Raw genomic sequence first — 19,023 nt, 5'->3', positions numbered from 1 at the left:
GATATGTTTTGTGCAACATAATAAATGAAAAAAAATGACCAGTAACACAGCTGTAACAAAGCTTTCATTTGCAAATCTGACAAACCAGAACTACCAATCTTGGAAATTCAATATAAAAATGCTGTTAATAAAAGATGGTACAGTCTTTGCCAAAAATATTGGCACCCCCGTATTTCTGTCAGATAATGCACCACTTCCAGAAATGTGTTGCAATCATAAATGTTTCGGCATTCTCATGTTCACTTTTTTGTGTCATACCAATACAAGTAAAGAAATAGAGAAACAAAAAGCCAAATCTACACATTCCACACAAAACTCCAAAAATGGACTGGACAAAAATATTGGCACATTCTTAAAACTAAGAAATAATTGCATCCTAAGTTTGTGATGCTCCTGTAATTTGTAGTTAAACTCATCTGTATCAATGACCAGACGCTGACAATATAGAAATCATACCCGCAACAAGCTAAAATGGTGAAAAATGTAACCCTTTCTGTTGTGCGTCTGTGCCACATGGAGCATGGAGAAGAGAAAGAGCAGCAAAGAATTGTTTGAGGATTTGAGAACAAAAAGTGTGGAAAAGCATGACAATCTCAAGGCTGCAAGTTCATCTCCAAAGATCTGAATGTTCCTGAGTCCACTGTGTGCAACATTGTCAAGTTTAGAGCACATGACACTGTATCTAATCTCCCTGGACATGGACAAAAGTGAAAAATTGATCAAAGATTGCAACAAAGAATTGTTTGACTGGTGGATAAAGAACTTCCAGGGTACAATTGTTACAGCTCTCCCTATCTGAATGAAAAGGGACACTATGGGAGGAGACCCGGGAGGACCCCACTGCTGACACAAAAACATATAAAAGCCAAATTGGAGTTTGCCAAAACTTACCTGAGGAAGCCAAAATCCTTCTGGGAGAATGTGCTTTGGACAGACGAAACAAAATTCCAGCCTTTTTGTAAAGTCCATCATTCTACTGTTTTCAGAGAAAACAATGAAGCCTTTAAAGAAAAGAATCCAGTCCCTACAGTCACACATGGTGGGGGGGGGGGGGGGGTCACTGATGTTTTGGGGTTGCTTTGCTGCTTTAGGCTCTGGATGTCCTGACCATGTGCATGGCATTATGAAATCTGAAGACTACCAAATAATTCTGGGAGGCAATGTAGGCCCAGTGTCAGAAAGTTGGGTCTCTATCAGAGGTCATGGGTCTTACAGACGGACAATGACCCAAATCACACATCAAAAAGCCCCCAGAAATGGTTTCACACAAAGCGCTGGAGAGGACTGAACTGGCCAGCAATGAGTTCAGATCTCAATCCCATAGAGCACCTGTGGAGAGATCACAGAACAGCAGTTGGGAAAAGGAAACCTTCCAATCTGAGAGACCTGGAGGAGTTGGAGAAAGAAGAGCGCTCCAAAATTCCAGTAGAGAGGTGGAAGAAACTCATTGATGGTCACAGGAAGCCATTAATTTGTTATTTTTTTCCAAGGGACGTGCTAACAAATATTACATTGATGTTGTCCAGCCCATTTTTGGGGTTTTGCATGGAATATGTCAGATATGGCTTTTTGTTTCTCCACTTTTTTGTATCATACCAATACAAACAAAAGAAACATGAGAATGCCGAAATATTTGTAATTGCAACAATTTTCTGTGTGAAGTGGTGCATTATCTGCCAAATGCAGGAGGGGACAATATTGTTGGCCATGACTGTATGTGGAAATGTATAAAGTAAATCAGGCCATAACACCCTTCAGGAGGAGTGGATAGAGAAAGATCAGAAAGCTCGGAATACAATGTCTCTTAAATATATGTATGATTTGATCATCTTCTATGCCAAGTATGAAACTGCTAAAGAAATGTGGGAAAGCTTACAAAAGCTGCATGAAATAGCTAATCTCAGCAATAAACTGTTTTTGATTATACCAAACCAAGCTGATGAAAAGCCAGGATATGTAGGATTACATAAGGAACACCATGGAAATGGTTTAACGCCTGTGAGTTATAGGAGAAGAAATAAAGATTTTCATGTCGCAGCACTATCACTTTTAGAGGTTTACCAGAAAAGTTATGAAACACTTACCATAGCACTTTATGCATATCCAAATAATGAATGGACAATGATGGAATGTGTAAGGGCAAGCTGGTGGATGAATATAAGTGCAAAACAGCATTAATAGTAACGGTGCTTCTGTGGCAAGGTCTGCTTTAAAGATGAAAAATAAAAAACAGTAACATACAACAAGAAACACTTGATTGCTACGTGTGCAAAAAACAAGGTACTTTAAAAGCAGATTGCAGAATCTGGAAAGCTGGAATGCAAAATCGAACTAAACTGTAAATGGCCAAAAGTGTGAAGTAAGAAAAACAGTTTTCTTTAGATAATGAATATGTTTTGCAATCCAAAAGTTGGACCTCATCTTTGTAGGTGTAGCGCCCTCCTAGGTAGTTAGGGGGAGCTAGATCCTAAATTGACAGTCAGGGGCTGAGTAGCTGTACAGGTGCAATAGTCAGAAGGTTAAATTTGGGTCAGGAGCTGAGGGGCTCTGCAGACCAGCCTTCTGGGGAAAGGTCTAGAAGCAATGGGTGGATCTGAGAAGTGGCTGGTTTGTACTCTTAGGCGATCCTGGCTAATCCCCAAGAGGAAGCTTGACAAGGGGCCAGGGCAACCCTTTAATGTGATTGAGCCTGATCAGCAGCAGAAGAGTTCAGGTGGAAGAGAGAGAGGAGGATGTGAGGCTGGGGGCAGGAGCCTATGAGGAGGCCCAGATGGAAAGGGGCTCACCTGCAGACAGAGGACCATGGAAGGTGGAAAACAATGGACTTCACTGGCCCCCTGAAAGAGAACCACCTGTGTGGCAGGGAAGCAGTGGCCCAGCAGAAGGCCTGGTAGTATCCACCGACAACACAGAAGAGGGACCAAGTGAGCAAACCTGCACCCCCTGAGCCAGTAAGGGGGAAGGAGCACTGTAGTGGGGAACTGGATTTTCTATATTACCCAGGACTATTTCACACTGCAGTGGATCTCCTGCCCAGGGATTCATTCAGTACAGCTGGATGAGGAGAGGAGACATCTGGGGTGGTACTACAGGAGATGCTAGCTAGCTCTCCAGAAGAGAAACTTTGCTGTAAAGACTTGTACATAGTTGCAAAGGAGTTTGTCCTCAGTTGCCATTCCTTGGGAATCCCATACACCCCTTTACCCCATCCAAGTTCTAAACCCTTCAGTAAAAAAAAACTTCAAAACAAAGCTCAAGGACTGGTTACTGTCTCCTACTGCAAGTCTGAGTGAAGGAAAGGTGTATTGCCTTGCTGTGCAGGGCTATAGGGGGACCCAAATCTTTTGCAACTCCTAAGGGGGTGGTGCTACACAGGCATGGTGTGTTTATTCACCTTGACCAGAGTAAAAACAGAAACAAAATCACCATAGCTAATGGGCAAATAATGGAATCAGAAGGAATAGGAGATGTTTTCTTTCCTGTTCTATTTCCCAGAGTGTCCCTGCTCTTGAAACTAATCTTTTATCAGTGAAGAAGCTCATAAAAACAAAGCAATGTAGTGAGCTGCCAAGATTAGTTGTGCCATCACAAAGAGATATCTTGCTTGAAAAGGCTAACATTACAGTGAGATGGATACTACCAAGGAGGAAAAAAATTCAAACTGCAGGGCACAGACAGATTGGGCACAAAAGTGCTGACATAATAAAGAAATTAACTGAGAATGACTATGCAAGTGGAATAAAAATTAGTCCATGTGATCAAACAATGAAATGCACCAGCTGTATAAAAAGAAAAATGTAAGAAAGTGCCAGAGAAACTTGAACAACATTTGGATCACGTAAGCAACAAATTTGGCAAATTGCAGAATGTAATGCGCACAGACAATGGAGCTCAATATACAGGTGATAATACACAGACGATTCTCAGAAAGCATGGCATAATATTTTAAACTACTGTACCATACAACCCAGAACAAAAAGCAGGGTTGCAGAAGGAATGAGCTGTACTCTATGAGAGAGTAGAAGAACCATGCTGTTGGATGCAGATATGCCAAATTAACAAAAAAAGACTGAAAATTTTGAAAAAAAAAAAAACACGTTTTTTCTTTGTTTCTGTTATAAAATTTTGCAAATAAATAATTGTTCTTCATAAATTTAGGCCGAGATGTATTCTACTACATGTCTTTGGTGAAAATAACCCAAATTAGGATGTATTATTTAGTTTGTAGGAAAGTTATAGAGTTCACAAACTATGGGATAGATCTGAATATTGATCAATCCTGAAGTACTGACAGCCAATCTAATTTCTTGAGGTCCAAGAATGTCAGAATAGTACAGATATCCCCCAAATGTCAGAACAGTACAGATATCCCCAAATGACCCCTTTTTGCAAAGTAGACAGTCCGACGTACTTCATAAGAGGCATGGCAAGTTTTTTTGAAGTTGTATTTTTTTTGTCATAATTTTTCTGAAAATTAAAAAATTATTTTCACTATTTTTTTTTACATACTGTCACCAGTGCAGTACAGCATCATCATATAACTGGCATGGCGGTGATCAGGGACACTGACTGGTGACAGTATGAGAAAAAAAAAATATATATATTTTTTATTATTTTTAATTTTTTATTACATTTTTTTCTTTTTTTTAAGATTTTTTTTCATATTTCACTATGACCAAAGTAGTGCAATGTTACCATCATAACATTGTACTACTTTGGGGAAGTGATCAGTATTTTTTTTTTTACACATTTTGCTATAAGCAAGCATTTACCTGAAAGACCAATTCATTCAGATTTTTTTTTTTTTTTTATGCTTAGCTGTGATTTGGCCACAGCTAATCACGACATGTGCATGTGATCGCTGTGACCATTCACAGCTAGACACTAGTATACAATAAAAAAGGGGGGTGTAACGAGCGCTGGATGATTATAGGGCAAATTGTAAAGCAGCTGGCATGAAAGGTAAGCCTCCAAAACGCCTTGTGGTATACAGTCAAAAACAGAAAACATGCAGCGCTAGGGTATATAGGTCTATCTCATGATGAAATATGACCATATGAACAAGTATAAACGCAGCTAGCACAATGGTCTTATACAACCCATACTATGACATAATTATCATCAAGAAGGTGCAATTAGTGGTATAGGTGTCAAAGTCAATATATCATAGGAGTGACGTAAATCTGTGACATCTGTGGTAGGAAGTGTGGCTGTAGAATGCACTAACCAGATAGCGCAGATATTAGCGCATTGGAGTAAAATGACCTACTCCTGGTCGATGGATCAGGAAACCTGCCGGAGTGGTGGTCGTCTCTGCTGTGGTCACTAGAATCATCTGCGTCCTCTCCGATTATGGAATATCCGGGTGTCCAGTGGGGTAAACGCTCATCCGGTATATTTTGGAATCCTTATGTCAGCGACCTCCAGGGGTGCGGTGTGCGCTCCAGAAACAGGAAACACCTTCAGGGCTCAGAAATAAACCCAAAAGAGAGGCTTCCGATAGTGTAATATCTTTTATTAAGGTGTAAATAAACAAATGAAGCACTTACATGGTGCAATGCACAATTTCCAAAGATGGCCGCCCGTGTCAAGGTGTGGACCATGTGGGTAGTAGTTGTAGATCCAATAGCATCTCCCTAACGCGTTTCGTGGCAACTGCACGTTATAACGTGCAGTTGCCACGAAACGCGTTAGGGAGATGCTATTGGATCTACAACTACTACCCACATGGTCCACACCTTGACACGGGCGGCCATCTTTGGAAATTGTGCATTGCACCATGTAAGTGCTTCATTTGTTTATTTACACCTTAATAAAAGATATTACACTATCGGAAGCCTCTCTTTTGGGTTTATTTCTGAGCCCTGAAGGTGTTTCCTGTTTCTGGAGCGCACACCGCACCCCTGGAGGTCGCTGACATAAGGATTCCAAAATATACCGGATGAGCGTTTACCCCACTGGACACCCGGATATTCCATAATCGGAGAGGACGCAGATGATTCTAGTGACCACAGCAGAGACGACCACCACTCCGGCAGGTTTCCTGATCCATCGACCAGGAGTAGGTCATTTTACTCCAATGCGCTAATATCTGCGCTATCTGGTTAGTGCATTCTACAGCCACACTTCCTACCACAGATGTCACAGATTTACGTCACTCCTATGATATATTGACTTTGACACCTATACCACTAATTGCACCTTCTTGATGATAATTATGTCATAGTATGGGTTGTATAAGACCATTGTGCTAGCTGCGTTTATACTTGTTCATATGGTCATATTTCATCATGAGATAGACCTATATACCCTAGCGCTGCATGTTTTCTGTTTTTGACTAGTATACAATGGATGGCATGAATGAAGCCATTCATTGTATACAACTGTCATGTGACCTGCTGTCATTGGTCACAGCAGGTCACATGGTACCGGCAACGGGGCCGGTACTCAGATCTGTCATCGGCCGTGTCCGAGGTACACGGCCGGTGACAGATCGTGCCGCTGCGCAGCTCTGCTAAGAGGATTTGCCGGCCGCCATTCAGCCATTGGCCGGGCGGCTAATAGTTATTTATTACAGGTACTTATACTGTATAGCACCATCAATTTACTCAGCGCTTTACATATATATTGTACATTCACAATCAGTCCCTAACCCTCAAGGGGTGTACAATCTAAGGTCCCTAATTCACATCCATACATACACATACTAGGGCCATATTTTAGACAAGAGCCAATTAACCTCCCAGCGTGTCTTTGGAGTGTGGGAGGAAACCGGAGTACCTGGAGGAAACCCACGCAGGCACAGGGAGAACATGAATGTATTGGTTTGCTTGATGTATGAGAGAACATCTCTTAGTGGCCAATACCCAGACCACCTCACCAGGCCCCACACCGGAAGGGTCACATCTTCTCACCCACCAGTAACACCTGTCCCGGCATGGATTACAGAGTCATTTTGAAGGTAATAGTGCTGAACTCTGATTAACCTCCACCAGTCCTTACATGCATTACACTTCACTTGCTTCAGCCCGAAGGCATAAAGAGAAGCCACTGTATAATTTGAGGCCTCGCACATTCACAGTCCATGCACAGCCCCTGGGAAACTCCACAGCGGCCCCTAAGATAGGGTCCCTACCACTGAGAAGGGCAGATTAAACAGGCATCAATCTACCCCTGTGACAGACTTCCATCACTGGCCACCACCGCTCCATCTCCTGAACTGGCTGCTCCTCCTTTCTTGCATAGATGTTCATTCCCCATTAGCATTCACTGCAGGAGTGCACACTCATTCTCTTCTCATCAAGTGATCAGACCAGGCTTTACTGAAAATGGCATCTTTACATTTTATGCAGTGGTATCAATACAGTCCAGCAACAGAGTAGTTTGTTACATATTGATGGTTATTTAGAAGGTTTCTTTATTAACAAACACTTAACATTCAGTATTCTACTGGGAACATAAGCTATGGCTTTGTCTATGGCAGTGGTGTACCACTGAATTATGACACCTCCCACTAGTAACGATTCAGCTTCTTCCTCCAGTCTCATGTTTGGGTCCCACCAAGGCTTACTCCACCGTGCTGAGGAGTGACTACATCTCTATGGTATGGGCTGTCACATGTTTTCCATTAAACCAAAAGTCCAAAAGGTGCCGATTCCTTCCATCTATTTACCCTCTGACAGGAAACGACATAATCCCAAGGCCAACGCACCAGCGGTCACAGTTAACGCCAACAACTCTGGTTACTAATTCCATAACTCACATTACAAATACAAACAGTTGGCATCTGTCTACAGTCCCCTCTGTTAAATGCAGTACGTCCCCATACTTATAATATGATGTCCATATATGTCAATGAACATCAGGATACACAAGGAAACATGACGTTCCCATCAGTACTGGGACAAGGTCATCTAGCATCCAGGGCAAAAATGCCAAACTGTGCCCACGCTACCCCCTTTCATGATGTGCAAGCTTAGGAGATCCTACACCCAGCAGTCACTTTCTTGTCAAAATCACTGCCACTGTCCCTACTCCTGTCACTGGCTCCCACAATGACACAGGGCAAACCCTTTCAACATCTGGAAACAAAGGCTGGTGTCAAATCCCTCAGGTGTTGGATCGGGATGTGGGTGGGAAGCTTCCATGGTATTATTATGACCTGAATTCCAGCCAAACTTTAGCCATATGAAGTCCCAAACATTTGTGCATCTTCCAATCACAAAGCACTTACATCACCTGACCACATGCTGATAATGCTTCTGTCCTCACACTTGATCATGCTCTTGGTCATGTACTGGTTTCCAGTCTGGTTCAGGTGCTGATCTTTTGTTCCTTTCTTCATAGTGAATTCCTGTCATACAATGTATTCTGCTGACTAAGCCAAGTGCTGACAGCACCAGGGAACTACATGCTGTCAAACAGAATTTATTTGCTTGCTTGAATGATGTACAAGTTTACTGGCCAATAACCAGACCACCTCACCGGGCTCCACACTGGAACGAGCTTATCTTTACTCCCTTCGATGACACCTCTCCCAGCATTTACTACAGTAATTCTGAAGGACATAGTTCTGAACACGAATTATCCTCCACCAGTACTTACATGAAATACACTTCACATGCTTCCGCCTGAAGGCATGTAAGGAATCCACCATATACTTGGCACATTCGTGGTCCAGGCCCAGTCCCTGGGAAGCTCTGCAGCGTGCCCTGAGATAGGGTCCCTACTGCTCAGAAAGGCAGACTAAACAAGCATCAATCCACCCCATTAACAGAACTTCTGTCACCGGCCACCACTGCTCCCCCTCACAAACTGGCTGCTCTTCCTTCCTTGCATAGATGTTACTCTCCTACTCACTTGACCATCACCATTCCATTACACTTCATTCCCTGTTAGAATTTACTGCAGGAGCACACTTTCCTTTCTCATCCAATGACCAAACCAGACATTGTTGAATAAACAAAACTTGCTTTACTGAAGATGGTGTCTTTACACTTTATGCACTGTATCTATATAGTCAGGGGCGTATTTACCACAAGGCACTTGCCTAGGGTGGCATTTTTCAAGTGGGAAGAACCTCCCCCCAGAAGAAGGGATGAAAGAAGGGACTGACACATGGCACTGTGGGAACCATGTGGGATCCCAGAGAGACCGCTTGATGGTGTATGTAGAGCCTGACTTTTGTTTCCGGTGAAGTTCGGAGTTGTGAAGAGTGTCTCTCTATCACTGGGGAGGGGGGGGGGGGTAGTGGAAGGTTCTTCCGGGTGGGGAGAAGACTGAATATAGTCCAGCAACAGAGCGGCTTTCACATACAGCAAAGATGGTTATTAGGAAGGCTAGCAAACACTCAATATACAGTATACACAGCTGTGGTTATGGCAGTGGGGTGCATACCTTTAATTATGACCCCTCCCACTAGTGACTATTCAGCTCTTTCCTCCATTCCCATGTTTGGATCCCACCAAGGTTCACTCATCCACACTAAGTAGTAACTATATCTCTCCTGTATGGCCTTTACCGCTTTCCCATAGAAGCAAGAAGCCCAAATCTAGATACCTTATGACAGGAAATGACACAATCCCAAGGCTGACAGCACCATTCACAAATAACCCTCATAAATAACTTCAGTTTATATAACATTGGTATATCTGGTAGGGTGGGGAGTATATAACACCATAAAGAACCATTCAAAGCAATCCCCAAGATTTCATCCTGTCCACTACAACCTATTACATTCACACCACCAGGGCTGGTGCCAGACTATTGTGTGCTTTAGGTGAAACCAACGACTTTAACTGTAGTTTTACTTCACCCCTCCTAGCACACATCCTCTTTTACTTCAAATTTTCCATGCTAGCACAAATACTCTCCCCCAAATCCCCCCTCCTAACACAAATCCCCCCCCCCAATCCCCTCTCCAGACACAAATCCTCCCCCCATCCTCAATCCCTCCTCCTAGTACAATCCTCCCTCTTAGCACAAATTCCCACCTCCCCAATCCCCTCTCCTATCACAAATCCCCCCCAATCCCCTCTCCTATCACAAATCCTCCCCCTCAATCCCTCCTCCTAGCACAAACTCCCACCTCCCCAATCCCCTCTCCTATCACAAATCCCCCCCATCCCCTCTCCTATCACAAATTCCCCTCCCCCATCCTCTATCCTATCACAAATCCCCCCCTATCCCCTCTCCTATCACAAATCCCCCCTATCCCCTCTCCTATCACAAATCCCCCCCATCCCCTCTCCTATCACAAATCCCCCCCCCATCCCCTCTCCTATCACAAAACCCTCTCCATCCCCTCTCCTATCACAAATCCCCCCGATCCCCTCTTCTATCACAAATCCCCCCGATCCCCTCTTCTATCACAAATTCCCCCCATCACCTCTCCTATCACAAATCCCCATCACCTCTCCTATCACAAATACCCCATCCCCTCTCCTATCACAAATCCCCCCCATCCACTCTCCTATCACATATCCCCCCATCCAATCTCCTATTACAAATCCCCCCCATCCAATCTCCTATCACAAATCCCCTCTCCTATCACAAATCCCCCACATCCCCAATCCTATCACAAATCCCCCCCTCTCTTATCACAAATCCCGCCCCCCCATCTCCTATCACAAACCCCCCCCCCTATCACAAATCTCCCCCTCAATCTCCCCTCCTAACACAAATCCCCCCATTCCCTCTCCTAACACAAATTCCTTCCCAACCCCCCCTCAGAGCACAAATCTCCTCTCCCACCACCAATCCTCTTCCTTCAATCCCACCCCCCCCCCCCACCTATGAAAAATTCCCCCAAATCCCTTCTCTAGCTAACACATCTCCAAATTACCCTTCCCAGCATAAAATCGTCCCACCTTACCCGAATCCCCCAGGTTCAGTGTCTATGGAAAGAACGGTCTGGGATAGTACAATCTGGGGGATAGTGTAGCTCACCCTAGTGACCCTCTAGATCCAGCCATGGTGGAGAGTAAGGAAACCAGCAGCTGTGGCTGCACCATAGTCATCAGTGTTCCTAGGTGGCTGCCTAGTTCGCCTAGTAGTAGCACCAGCCCTGCACACCACCATTCTCCAGTTCAATTCGGATTGGCTGGTTTATGACGATACGGCCAAAGCTAATCAAAGACTCTTCAAAAAGATAAGGTTCAGTGTATGTACCTCTTTTATCTTCAGCAGGAAATAATCAATCAAATCTCGGGGGGCCTCCATCTTTAGGGTGCGTTTGTGTTCCTCGATGTAATCTAGCACAAAGTTCTGCAGGTAGGCGTTTTCTTTAAAGGCAATGTTTCGTAATAATGGCAGCTTGAGCAGGAACGGGAAGACGTTGCAGAGCTGACCATAAGAAACACAAGGAGTAAACAAATGAAGAATTACAATGCATGTTGGTGTAAAATAAAAATGCACATATGTACACCTCTGCAATAATGCACATTTTCCATGTTTTTTTATTAGATTTTGGGTTTACATATACTTTATCCTCAGTGTAAACTCTAAACCTAACCATAAAATCTAAAATACCTTAAATGTGCACCTGAAATTTCTAAAGATAGGAAATGCCATGATATGCTAACAATTTTGATAAAATACAATACAGGAAGAAAAGTTTGCCAAAAAACAGCACTGAAATTTTAGGCCCAGTATAAGTCATTCAAGAAAACCTAGTAATATGTTCTACTGGTTTCCTCCAGTGACTATGTAATTAGAGGTGCTAGTGGAAGACAAATCCACCAATGATTGTAACCTACCATGTGCAATGGGGATGTAACATTCTTAATGTGTCGGGAGGTGTGAGACATCAGATCATGTAACTTTGTGTCTTTGTAGTCAAAATGTTCTCCAAACAGCACTGAACTGATAATATTCCCAACAGCACTGGCCATGATCAGTAGCGGATTGAATGGTTTTCCTGAAATAGAGAAAAAAATTAAGTAACTTTTACAGTTCAAATTTTTTTTTTACAATTTCGTTACACTTTTGAGATTAAAAAAATAAGAGCCACTTGTCTGAAAGGGAACTGTGCCATTGGGGCCAATATAGGTCCATGGGGGATAGACAAAGCCATCATGTCATAACTGAGGCACTGCAATGCTTTTAGATGATAAACACCTAGAGCTAAGCACTCTTAGACCCTGACTACTGCAATCTTTTCTTGTGGAAGAAATAATATTTTTAACTGGGTTTTCAGTCTAGCTCTGAGGTAGAAACTTAACTCCAAAGGTTTGCTGAAAACAGGTTCCACCAAAAATGGCGAGCCAACTGCTAGGTTCAGTTACTAACTGGGGTCCTATTTATTTTTTAGGTATGGAAGACCTCAGTCAGAGACTGAACCTAGCAGTAAGCTCGCCGTTTTGGGAGGACCCTGTTTTCAGCTAGCTCTGAGGTAGGCCAGATCTTGAGGCTGGCCTAAAGTTGAAAATCAAGCCAAAGTTGGTCAGGGTCCAAACAGTTACTTCTCCGGATGTGATTAGATTTTTTTTGGAATGAGCCAGATGTTACAGACCATCCAGGTAATGGTGGATTTTTCTTATTTCATTCTAACAAATTTCTATGAATGCCTCTAAGGAATAGTACCCACAGTTCCAAAATGTTCTCCATTCAGACCTGCCTAAAACCTACAAGTCTTGCCTGATCTTGTAGGCCTGGATAGCCATCCCTTATATTGGGCTGGATTCAAGTCGAGCTGAGGTGGTAGCCTTAGAAAGTTTTTCACTGGAATGCCTTTCCAAGTTATTGGATTTTTCCAGCAGGTTCTGAGCTTCATCTTCTGGTCTGGAGTTTTGTTGCTGTTTAGGAAGATTTTGGTCCTGCAGAATCATCAAAGACTTCCCCTAGTAGCTTTATTAATAATTTCCAACTTTTCATTGAACAAGGAGTAGCCTTATGAGGGTATTTCATGTCATTGTTTTGAGGATGAGTCAACCAACCACAGCTTGAGTCAGAGAACAATTTTGGCTGTCATGGACCAGAGCAATTCTGGCACGCAAACATACAATGTTGATAGTTGGTTCTCCAACAAAACAAGACACAAGTCTGATGTTTTGCAGGGCAGCTACTATATCCTCTTTAGGAGAAGCAGCCAAAATTGCCGTCTCAACATGATTGGTCCAAAACGCCTTTGGCCACTGGTGTAAGGGCAGCCACTGGATGGAAAGATCCACCTGTGGTAAAGTAGATCTTTTCAAAATCTAAATCTTCACTATATGCCATTTAAGAATATCCTTGAATGTGTCTGCATCTTCTAGAGAGAAGGTAACATGTCTGGCTAACCACATGAAGTCAGTGTAAACCAAGCATAGGGAAACCCTTCCTTTTTTAGCAGCAAATGGCATGTGTCCCACCAACACAGCAGAACGATGCTAAATCTTGGTTATCGTTTTCTTGTTTCCTGTCTTTGTTTTATACCCAATATTTGTCCAATCAGCTCTCATGTTTCTGGTCAATCATAATTAATATTGTCTTCTACACAACTTATGTTCTTCACCTGAATCTACTTACTTAAATATAGCATTAAGTATTTATGGGTAACCCCCAAAATACCCAGGTTATCTTTGTGCAATCATATGGTCAACCCTAAAAACGTGAGAACCTCCCAAATGTGTCTAAAATAAGCTTTCGGGGACAAATGCCTTTCCTCAGAGCTATATGAAACGTGTATATTTTTTGTCCTTTTATACTTTTAATAAACCTTGGATAATGCACTAGATGTTTGCACCACCTGCATGCTTTCTTACAGTTTGTTGATCTCCCCATCTGAGGAGGGATGCATCTCTGGAACGTTATCCATAGAATATTTATGCATCTGATCTACTGGCCTTCCCCTGGCATTGGATCTCTCATGCGCTGGAGAGTTTACACATCTCACAGCGCTGGACTGAGACTGGGCTCAGGTAAGTATTTGGGGGGCTGCAGAGGAGATACTATTAAGAGGTTTTTTACCTCAGTGCACAGAAGGCATTCATGTAAAAAAAAAAATTACGTTTACAACCACTTTAACTAATGACACCACAAAACAACCTATTCACTCCCTGGATATATCCCACCTTGATTACTGCAGCTCTCTCCTTACTGGCCTACTGTAGCACTACCCTCTTAGGAGTTGCTGGTTTTGGGTCCCTCCATAGTCCTGCTCACATTCTCCCATTCAGACTTGCATCCATGAGATAGTAACCAGTCCTTGAGCTTGTGTTTTGGATTTTATTAGGGGAATATAAACGTGGATGGGGTAAGGTGTGTATGGGTAATGGCAACAGGACAGTCTTCCTAAACTATATACAAGTCTCTTAGCAGCAAAAAAACAAATCCTTCTTGGAGAGCTAGCCAGCATCTCCTGTAATACCTCCCCAGACCCTAAATACCCCTTATACAGCTGTTCTGGGTGAAACCCTGGGCAGGGGATCCAGTGCCTGTCAATTTAAGAGAAGAAAGTCCCGGGTAGTAGCTAATCCAATTTCCAATCAGAGTGCTCCTTCCCCTTACTAGCCCAGGAGGTGCAGGTCTACTCACTCAGTCCTTCTCCTATGCTGCTGTTGGGTTGGTGGCTGCTCTCATGCCTTTTGCTGGGCCACTCCCTGCTGCATAGGTGGTCCTCGCTCTGAGGGCCAGTGAAGTCCCAAGCTTTCCTCCTTCCAAGCTTCCCTACCTGTAGATGAGCCCCTTCCTATCTGGGCCCCTTCCCAGGCTCCTCCTCACCAGCCTCACGTCTCCATCTTCCTCCCGAACTCCCCCACTGCTGAGCAGACTCAAACACTCTTAAGGGCTGTCTTGGCTCCATGCCAAGCCTCCTGTTGAGGATTGGTCAGGATCCCTTGAGAGTGCAGAAAGCCACTTCTCACTCCCTCCCCCTGCTTCTATATTTTTCTGCAAAATCCTAAAGCAGGGGAAAGTCCCAGAGAGTTGGTATGCTGGGCCTCTCAGCACCTGACCGAAATCTGCCCCCCTGACTATTACACTTAGGCTGCCACTCAGCCCCTATCTACAAATTAGAATCTAACTCCCCCTAGCTACCTAGGAGGGTGCTACACCACCTTTATACAGACTATCCCCCCTTCAGTCTATCATGTATGCTGCTGATCCATGCCTCTCTGCCAATCCCTTCACTGCCTTCCACTAGCCCAACATATAAAATTCAAAATACTAACAATGTACAAAGCCATCCACAACACTGCCCCCAGCTACATCACCAATCTGATCTGCAGCTACCACCCAAATTGTCCTCCCCACTTCTTCCAAGACCTCCTGCTCTCTAGTTCCCCTCTTACCTCCTTCGATGCTCTACTCCAGGACTTCTCCAGAACGTCTCCCATACTCAGGAACTCCTCACCCCAATATGTCCAGTTAGCTCCTACCCTGTCTGCCTTTAGGAGATCCTTGAAAACGTATTTATTCAGGGAAGCCTACCCCACCTCCCCCTAAAACTAATTCCACATCAGATCATCCGCCACAGCTATTACCTTTTGTACCAGTTCCACCTCTCTGCTATTCCTTCTGTATTGAAATGTATTGTAATTGTACTGTCTCCTTTTATATTTTAATGGCTTCCCGCCCTCTGTACCAGGCGGCAGCTACAGGCAAAGCCATGTACAGGTACATCGCTCTGGCTGTACTAACACAGGGGGGTGCGCAGCGCTTCCCACCCGTGACTGCTGTGTCCAGCGGACACAGCGGAATGAAGTTCCTGGTGAATGGGACCTCGTGATCATGTGATCACTAAGCGATCATAATGTAAGCAAAGCTGTTATGAATCAATCTAATTCATAGCAGCTCTGCTTCTCTTCCTAGTCAGCTGTGATTGGCCCACAGCTGATACATGGGGCCAATCACAGCAGCCTGTACCATGTGACCAGCTCCAGCCAATTACAAATTACTATTAGGCTGTCAAAAACCTAACTCCTTCATAACAGTTCATGAATGAGTTAGGTTCATGGCAGCAAGCTATGCATTGCAGGAGAAAATGATCTTTATTTCTCCTGCAAAGCAAAGTAAAAAAAAATAAAAAATCCCTGATCAACCCCCCCTCCCCCCCCCCCCCCCCCCAACACACACACACACTAGTACAATGTTACAATTAAAAATTTAAATGCTAAAAATATAAAATAAAAAAACACCATATTGAGAATTTTTTTTTTTAAGGGTTTTTTTTTTTACAAACTACTTGCCGACAGCTTACCCGCATTTTACGGGCGAACAGCAGCTCTGGGAAAAGTGACGTAATCTTGCGTCGCTTCCTATTTTGTACAAACGTTTGGAGCTGTATAAATCCTGAATAATAATAATAATGATGTTTGTGTGTACATGCAATAGTACTCTGTTGCTGGAGGAGCTGAGTGAAGCAGCCATTGGGCCTTAATTCCTAGACAGTTAGGCCCCCTTTACATTTTCTGAACATGCAAGCTTCTACGTTTTTCACTTCAGCCAATCATTCAATAAAAATACATTTTTCCCACCTTCCGTCTCGGCTGCTGCCTGTGATAGATGATTCGACTCCTCCTGCACACGGGATTCCATATTCTTCTTTCCCATCCCAAAGTTCCTCAGAGAGGAGATGGTGAAGCGGCGCAGAGGACGCCATCGGGGGCCACTAATACCTGAAGAAGAAAATAATCAGCAATAAGTTACAAACCACACGACCAACAATAAAAAGGCACACCAAGCCACATTCTACAGGGGAGCATTTATAATGGTTCTAAAAAATTACATTTCTATGAAAAAGTATGGCAAACTTGTTTAAATTTAAATGAAGATGGTTTTCTGTTTTTTTTTATTGATTGTGCACATTTTTTTTATAATGTGTCCATGAAAAAATTAAGGAAAACAAATTATTAAAAACATTTAAACATGGTACAAAAAAAAAATAAATCAACAAAAACAGGAGGAGGGGAAAGAAGGGGTTCATTGTAGTGTATAAGGGGTACACTAAGAGTTAATTAGGAACACGGTTTACATTTATTTACTTTTCATTTTTGCTATTTGCAAGGTTGCTTTAAAAACCACCAGACAGTAAATATACTATGAGCGGGCGGCAGGTACAGCCATGTACATGTATGTGGCTGGCCTACTTCCTTGGCGACCCATGCTGTGATTGGACACAGCACAAATTTGGCAGAAGATTTCAGCTGAAACCTGCTGATCAGCTGTGTCCAATCATACACAGAGTTCTGTGTTTACAAAACGCAAAGAACTCTGTGTATATAGGAACAGCGATCTGACTGTTTCTTCACACATATATATATACAGTATATATATATATACACAACATAGTTTGTAGATGCTATAACTTTAACACAAACCCAATTACTACGTACTTATTGGGATTTTGTTTAGTTTTTTTACCAAAGACATGTAGCAGAGTAGATTTTGGCAAACATTTGTATATAGAAATTTGATTTAAAATTTTTGTTTGTTGGATAGGTTTTATAACAGAAATTAGAACATATTGGGGAATTTTCCCCAAAAAGTTTATCTTGTTTATATAATAAAAACTTAAAAAACAAACAGTGGTGATCAAATATTACCAAAAGAAAGCTCTATTTGTGTGAAAAAAAACCAAACACAAAAAAAAAAACAGGATTTAAATTTCATTGCCGTACAGTGTTGCATGATCGAGCAATTTCCAGTAAAAGTAGCGCAGGTCAAGGGGTTAACTAACCCCTATCATATGCAGGTCAAAAGTGAATCCTTGATCTGATTTGAATGAAACAGAGTAATTACAATGTAACATTTTTGCTACATTGTAATTCTTACTGAAACAGCAGACAATGTTCTATGACTCGAGTATCAATTTACATAGGGAACAGCTACAGAGCAAGATACAGAACCACATGTGCACAGCCATCCAGAGCAATGTGCCGAAGCCGACAGGGAGGAGGACTGTTGGTAAACAAACCAGTCCCCCTCCCTGTCACAGATGCTTGGCAATCACCAGGCGCCGGTGGGTAATCACTGGCCAGGACACGGTGATTGACAGCCAATGGCTTGCTCACGTGCGCCCCCTACCCAGTCTTTTTTGATCAAATGCCACCAAAAGAAAGCTCTATTTGTGGTGGGAAAAAAAGACATAAATTTCATTTGGGTGCAGTGTTACATGACTGCGCAATTGTCAGTTAAAGTGACACAGTGACATATTGCAAAAAATAGCCTGTTAGGAAGGGGGGGGGGTGGGGGGGAATCTTCTGGAGGGCAAGTGGTAAATGTACTATACCCTTATTGGGATTTATTTTATTTTTTACCAAAGTCACATAGCAGAATACATTTTGGCCTAAATTTATGAAGAAATTTAATTTTTTTTTATTTCTTGACTGGATATGTTGGAGGGTTTTTTTTCAAAATTGTCAGTCTTTTGTTTATAGCTCGAAAAAAACAAAACAAAATACAGAGGCAATCAAATCCCACCAAAAATAAAGCTCTATTTGTGGGGAGAAAATGGGGTTCAGAATAACCCTCGTACTTTGGCTCATTTGGCAAACCTCCCATGACCTGAACCAAGGTGTGTTCAGCTCATCCGTAATGTACAATATAGAGGGATGAGTTCTAAGTGTCCTTGAATTCTTACTGTATCCTTTGGTGGGGATGTGCAGTGTGGGTATAAATGGGCGGGCACTGAACTCCTCGGCGTGGGTCAGCAGTGCGTCCTTCACCGTCTCATAACCACAGAGGACCACCACCGGCTCCGTCAGTTTCCAGATGGTGAACACCGAGCCGTACTTTTGGCTGAGCTGTCATAGATAAAATGAAATGACAAGAGAGAGTCAGAGGTCAGTAGCATCAGGAATCCTTGCTCTGCGGGATCAGAGACTTGCAGGGCACCCCCAGCTCACGCCTTGTTGCCAAATATTATGTAGCAGCTAAACCCAATATTTAATGTAGATGTACCTCCCTGTTCCCTGCCTGTCTCTTGCTTCAGGACACACAAGGAGGGGGGAGCTGGGAATAAGGCCGGGCAAAGATGGTTCGAATCACAGCTGATTTAAATAACGGATTGAAACTTTTTCATTCTGCACATGTCTAGAGATAACA

General features: G+C 43.0%; 1 protein-coding gene across 1 annotated transcript in view; it reads right to left on the bottom strand.

The window, feature by feature from the left end:
- Positions 1-19,023, bottom strand: part of LOC149450376 (cytochrome P450 2C20-like) — a 48,136-nt gene that overhangs the window by 12,500 nt on the left and 16,613 nt on the right. The window contains exons 3-6 of the mRNA XM_089692069.1: positions 18,560-18,722; positions 16,455-16,595; positions 11,757-11,917; positions 11,170-11,343 (exon numbers count right to left, since the gene is read on the bottom strand). Of these exons, the coding sequence (XP_089548195.1) occupies positions 11,170-11,343; positions 11,757-11,917; positions 16,455-16,595; positions 18,560-18,722 (639 nt within the window). The remainder of the gene's footprint in view (positions 1-11,169; positions 11,344-11,756; positions 11,918-16,454; positions 16,596-18,559; positions 18,723-19,023) is intronic.

Source organism: Staurois parvus, unplaced genomic scaffold (assembly GCF_062004578.1).
Source record: "Staurois parvus isolate SC_StPar_1 unplaced genomic scaffold, SC_StPar_1.0 ptg000575l, whole genome shotgun sequence".
In the NCBI taxonomy this organism is placed as follows: Eukaryota; Metazoa; Chordata; class Amphibia; order Anura; family Ranidae; genus Staurois; species Staurois parvus.
Note: the sequence above shows the minus strand (reverse complement) of the source record. Positions and strands in the feature narration are given on the sequence as shown.